This window comes from Notothenia coriiceps, unplaced genomic scaffold, assembly GCF_000735185.1.
Source record: "Notothenia coriiceps isolate Sejong01 unplaced genomic scaffold, NC01 NC01_scaffold00013178, whole genome shotgun sequence".
NCBI lineage: Eukaryota > Metazoa > Chordata > Actinopteri > Perciformes > Nototheniidae > Notothenia > Notothenia coriiceps.
This window is the reverse complement of record NW_011345879.1, coordinates 13,253-19,742: the sequence shown is the minus strand read 5'-3', so window position 1 is coordinate 19,742 and position 6,490 is coordinate 13,253. Positions and strand designations below refer to the sequence as shown.

The 6,490-nt window shown below is 46.1% G+C and overlaps 1 protein-coding gene across 1 annotated transcript in view; it reads left to right on the top strand.

Moving 5' to 3' along the window:
• Window positions 1-5,015: 5,015 nt before the first annotated feature.
• The window catches only part of LOC104947840 (nesprin-1-like), an 11,456-nt gene continuing 9,981 nt past the window's right edge, over window positions 5,016-6,490 (top strand). Inside the window, exons 1-4 of the mRNA XM_010773954.1 lie at window positions 5,016-5,033; window positions 5,140-5,379; window positions 5,782-5,892; window positions 6,136-6,276. Coding sequence (XP_010772256.1) covers window positions 5,016-5,033; window positions 5,140-5,379; window positions 5,782-5,892; window positions 6,136-6,276 — 510 coding nt within the window. The remainder of the gene's footprint in view (window positions 5,034-5,139; window positions 5,380-5,781; window positions 5,893-6,135; window positions 6,277-6,490) is intronic.

Below are 6,490 nucleotides of genomic sequence, written 5' to 3'. Positions count from 1 at the left end.
AGTTCCTTCTACAGCTTTAACCTTTATTTTATCTCATGAAGTCCCTCAGTGACACACCCTGAACAGTCTGGGGGGGTCGTGGTCCAGGTCATGTGACTTTGTGTTCCCATAGCAACATGTCCAAGATGTCCATGTGCCAGGCTAACACATGTGACAGAACGAGCTACATTTCAAAAGCTTTGTTGTTTGTTGCTTAAGGTCAAATTCAAGCCTGTTAAGAATGAAAATGCTTACATAACATGTCCTTTATTACATTTAACCTGTTGTGGAAACATTTCTTGATCAAATTGATATGAAACAAATGAGACAAACATTGCTGTGACACTGCTGTCACATCGGGACATTAACCCTAAACTTTCATAGTTAGGGTGACATATGCACAATTAGAAATATGATTATGATCTGCTCAGTTACTTTAGCTGATTCAATTATAACAGATGGGATTTCTGTTTAAACAAAAAACAGTTTTTCATAAATACTACAGTGTAAATAATCAGATACAAGTCAAAGTCCTGCATTCATCCTCATACAAAGTGAGAGAAGAATATTATTGAACTATAATTATGATGTTCATCAGGGGGGCGGTTTAGGTTACTGTATATAATAATGGGTATCTTTGCCATACATATCATTTTGCTTTACACTACAGGTGAAAAGGAAAGCTGCCTGAAATAAAGACGGATATTATTTGCGTTACAAGTTTCCAGAATGTGTTTAAATATGAAACTAAGCAAAAGGTGCAAAAAGTTATTTTTCTTTTTTACTTTATTCAAGAAAAAATAGGAACATTACAACATATTCACACAAAACCATTCATTAGTGGTACACAGACAAAGTAGAAAGTAAAACAAAAGCAGATATTTAAAATAAAATATGCAAATTATTTTTATGGCCTTCAGAATTATGTGTTATTTTTTAATTGTGCTTTCATACTGCTGGAGTTCTGGCTAGTAACTGTGTTTGGAGTCAGTGGGTATTTCTCAATGTCGAGGACGCTTCCTATAGGACAAGTCCCTACGAGTCAGGTCCATCAGAGGCTTGGCAAGAATCCTTCCTGGCATTCGGAGAACGAAGAATGGAACAGGCGAGCAAGTGTGCAGGTTTGCGTCATATGAGAGGCCCCGCATTACATTTTCCGCCAAAGATTTAGGAAATTGGTCCGTGCGCAAAGCATTGTGGGGATTTTAAGACCGCGGAGGATACACTGGTGCATCCTCGAAATGTCTTGCAACGAAGGATTCAGTCCTCGGTAGAATTCCAAGGATCCTGGACATTGGAACAGTCCTTCGGCGGGATTCGATGACGTAGCATCCTTGAAATAGTGGCTCTGGAGGATGCTTCCTCGACATTGAGAAACACCCAGTCCATCTATTGTATTCTCGTGGATGTGAAATATTCCCATAGATTAAATTAACCGCACAAGAACAAATATAAATATCTTCTCCATCCCATCACCTTCAAATTATAAATAAATGTCTCTTTCCACAAATGTGATTGTTTGCCCTTTTTTTTCAAAAGCAATGACACATTTGTATTCTTATTCACAGAAAGATTTTTATAAAGGGTATTAATCCCTCTTAACTATTTCTCTCTCTTATACATATGGTTGATTGGTATCACTGAGTGCTGCAGATTTCATTTTGGAAGTCTCCATAATGATGGATAGTGTGTTATTAACTTTCATATATTAGAAATACTCTAAGACTGTATATTCATTTTGTAATTATTCTATAAATGCTGGATTTCTTATTTGTACTGTTCTTAAAGGAATACGCATAATTATGCAAAACTGTTGGAATCTTATATTAAAGGTGGGGTATGTCACTGTTTGACATGCCCTCTCCATACACAATGAACTGTAAATGTATTTATTCTAGGATCAACCTCCTTTGAGATGAAGCCCTCTCGTTTTTCAAGGGGCTCTGTAAAGCAGAGCAAAGGACAGCAAAAAAAACAAAAAAAACACAAATCAGAGTCACCAATGACAAAAACCAACAGAACTACTTACAATCACGCAACACAAACAGGTCTAAGGTGTGTGGTCCACAGAGAGTTCATGAAGAGTTCAAACAATTTAAAATAGGCCAAAATATATTAGAACATAAAGACCAGATAATTAACTTAAAATAAAGAGCAGCCGCTGAGGCACTAGTTAGCGGATCTTACGCGAGGGCAATGATCCAGGTCCAGGACAGAGATTCCTCCATTTGTGCAGGTGTGTAATTCCCGAATAAACAACAGGTACAGACGCAAACAGGTTCCTTATCCCGTGGTTCCTTAAGCCTCTTCCTATGGCTTTCCTTTTGCTGGCTTGTTGAACACCCTGGTAAGAAGAAACCGTTCTGCCTACTATGTCGCTCTGCTCGCCACTTCCAGCCTGTCTCCAATACGTTACAATTACACCAGCGTGCTCTAATCACCCATGGCCCAAAAACATGCCTTCGAAAATAAAAGCAGTAGACAAACTAGCTTAACTTGAGGGACGTCGTAACTAAGAATTACATTTGATAAATGATGAATAATAAGTAAACAGCAAGAAAGATAAATGTTAACTTTTAAGAGAATATAAAGAGGGATATTATAGCTCCAACAGGCAGTTTACAACTTCTCAGCGAAAAGAAGAATAAAAGCAGTTGTGTGTTTGGTGTACCGGTATGTCAATCCTGAAGGGAGCGCGGCGTGAACACTAAATATCCGATATCGTCGTAATAAGATATGTGGCATTGGACTAATGGGACAAATACTTTCCAAAAAACCAAGACAATAAATAGGAGGTCAAATGCCTTCTGTTGTGCAGTGCAAACCGTGCGTGACCAGAGTTGTATCATTGTGGTTGGTATTTTGTTTGTTGTGGTTATTGGCCCTTAGGCCGCGAGCCGAGAGCCCGGGGGGTTGTCGTTCTTGTAGTTGTCTGTCAGTGTTGTTTCTGACTTGTGTTCTTTCAGCGTTAGCTTTATCTTTTTTTTGCCGCGGCGGCTTAATGGCTCTCTCTTGAGGCTCTTATCTCCACACCGTCGGGGACAGTCGGGACGACCGGACTTGGACATCCTGCTCGGGCCGAGCAGGACACCGAAGGGGACGGGCCGGAGCCGAGGTCAGTCGGTGTGATGTTCACGGTCTCGGACGAACGATCCGGGATTCTTTTGAGAGCGGCTCTTCTGGAGACGACGCAGGGAAGGGGAAACACCGACAGTCGCTGACTGTGGCGTTCTTTTATCGTGTAGTTGGCACGGGGGCTGCGCATGAATCCACCTCGCCGGTTTAAAGTGGACCTTGCATGGCTATATTTGAACTGAACTAAGGACCCATACGTATATAGAGCATGTATTTATACTTTTTATTTTGTTCAACTAATCACCGAACAGGATATGCATTTAAGCCATTCTCGGTCATTGTCGCTCAATGTAACACTGTCTTTGCATCATGGGCTGATTCAGTGAGAACAGGCGACATCTACAGGCTGGCGATACTGTGTTACTACAGCGTCTCCAGCGCTTTCCAACGGCAATGTCGCGCGCTCGCGCTGATACAACTCAGACGACTCATTGGTTGAGTTGGACTTATCTTAATTAGCCGTAAGCTGTCCCATCTTCTGTGACGTCATAGGAAGTGTAACTCAACTAATCTGGTCAGTCCTGTATCAGACTCCGTAATGTAGCCCCTTTTTTTAGAGAATCTTGGGGTGAGGCAAACAGGGGAGAGAGGNNNTTTTAGTAGTGACGTCATGACGCAGCAAATCTGGATCAGCTCCGTTGTTCCCCCGTTTTTAGAGATGTGGGTACAGAGGAAAAGAGAGAGGGCTTTATTTACTGACACTTTGAGAGTCTCCTGACACACCAGGGGGACACATGGTGACACACCGGGGGGACACATGGTGACACACCGGGGGGACACCGGGGGGACACCGGGGACACATGGTGATGTAGAAAAGATATCACTTTGAGATTCTCCTGACACACCGGGGACACAGGGGACACACATCGGGGACACACCGGGGACACATGCTGATGTAGAGAAGACATCACTTAGAGAGTCTCCTGACACATGGGGACACATGGTGATGTAGAGAAGACATCACTTAGTGAGTCTCGTGACACACGGGGACACATGGTGAGAGAAGACATCACTTAGTGAGAGCACTTTGCAGGATGCTTTGAAGCAGCAGGGATGTTAGGAAGAAGCTGCTTCTCAAAGCCTAGCTCTGAGCGTGTTCCCTGACACACCGGGGGGACACCGGGGACACATGGTGAGAGAAGACATCACTTAGTGAGAGCACTTTGCAGGATGCTTTGAAGCAGCAGGGATGTTAGGAAGAAGCTGCTTCTCAAAGCTCTGAGCGTGTTCCCTGTGTGTTCAGGACCTGGAGCAGCAGCTGTCGGAGCAGAAGAAGCTCCTCCAGTCTGTGGCCATCAGAGGAGAGGAGATCCTGATCCNTCTCCTGACACACCGGGGACACACGGGACACACACCGGGGACACACCGGGGACACACCGGGGACACATGTTGATGTAGAGAAGACATCACTTAGAGAGTCTCCTGACACACCGGGGGGACACCGGGGACACATGGTGATGTAGAGAAGACATCACTTAGTGAGTCTCCTGACACACAGGGACACATGGGTACACATGGTGATGTAGAGAAGACATCACTTAGTGAGTCTCCTGACACACCAGGGACACACCGGGGACACATGGGATACACCGGGGACACACCAGGGACACATGGGGACACACCAGGGACACACCAGGGACACACCGGGGACACAGCGGGGACACATGGTGATGTAGAGAAGACATCACTTAGTGAGTCTCCTGACACACTGGGACACATGGGGACACACCGGGGACACACCGGGGACACATGGTGATGTAGAGAAGACATCACTTAGTGAGTCTCGTGACACACGAGGACACATGGTGAGAGAAGACATCACTTAGTGAGTCTCCTGACGGGGGACACATGGTGATGTAGAGAAGACATCACTTAGTGAGTCTCCTGACACACGGGGACACATGGGGACACATGGTGATGTAGAGAAGACATCACAAAGAGCACTTTGCAGGATGCTTTGAAGCAGCAGGGATGTTAGGAAGAAGCTGCTTCTCAAAGCTCTGAGCGTGTTCCCTGTGTGTTCAGGACCTGGAGCAGCAGCTGTCGGAGCAGAAGAAGCTCCTCCAGTCTGTGGCCATCAGAGGAGAGGAGATCCTGATCCAGCAGGCATCCCCCTGCAGCCCCATGGAGACCCTCCCCCCCGCGGTGAGGGAGGGGGAGAACAGGAGTCACATGAGGAAGAAGTGGGAGAGTCTTCGTCTGGAGCTGAGGACCAAACTGAAGCTGCTGCAGGAGACGCTGGAGCAGGAGAGCAAGGAGCAGCCGGTAACACCAAGCTTTCTCACCATGTCTCAGCAGATACAGGGCAGATGTGTGGAGGACAAACTGAAGTCCTCCTCCAGCAGAGCAACAGGGATATAGGATATACAACTAATACAACTGATCAAATAGTGAAGAGAATGTTTTAAGATCTGCAAGTTAATACAAATAAAGTAGATGGAATATGATTTATAGAGAAATAATTAGCAGGAAGCAAACAGGTGAATGTTTGTGGACGGTCCTCACAGAGCTCAGCTGTTCAACAGTCTGTGGGACGAAGCTGTCTCTGAGTCTGGGTTCAGTTCTGATGCTGCGGACAGAACCGTGTGTGGCTGGGTTTGAAGACGGAGCAGTGAAGAGCTTCATGATGAGCCTGTCCCTCTGTCCCTCTGTCCCTCTGGTCTGCAGGTTTATACGCGGGCGTGTCGAGTGTCAGCAGCTGGATCTGAGGAGGACAGATCGTCTCTGAACTCTCTGTACCACAGCTTCAGACACACCGTGGAGGACATCGCCTCACAGGTAACCCTCACTGCTTATTGACTCATTCAAAACATGAACATCTGAGAAGGTTCTAAAGGTTGATGGTCTAGTTGGTGCAAAACGACACATCAGTGCACAACGTGTCCCTCTTTAATGCCTGTGTCTCCTGATGGAGGCCCTCGTCACACACGGTGCCTGATGGACCGTGTGAGGGTTCTACATCTGAGACAAAGAGTTTCTGTCTGTGAGAAAAGATGTGATTGTGACGCTCTTCTCTCGCAGCCGGGGGGGGGCGAGGCCCAGGTGGAGCAGATGGAGCAGCAGCTCTACTCGGCCGTGTCCTCCACCTCCTGCTGGCTGGACGGGGTGGAGAACTCTGTGTTCTCTGGATCTGTGATGCTGAGGGAGCAACCGGACACTCAGGTAAACACACTGCAGGTACACACACACACACACACACACACACACACACACACACACACACACACACACACACACACACACACACACACACACACACACACACAGGTAAACACACTGCAGGTACACACACACACACACACACACACACACACACACACAGGTAAACACACACACACACACAGACACACACACACACACACACACACACACACAC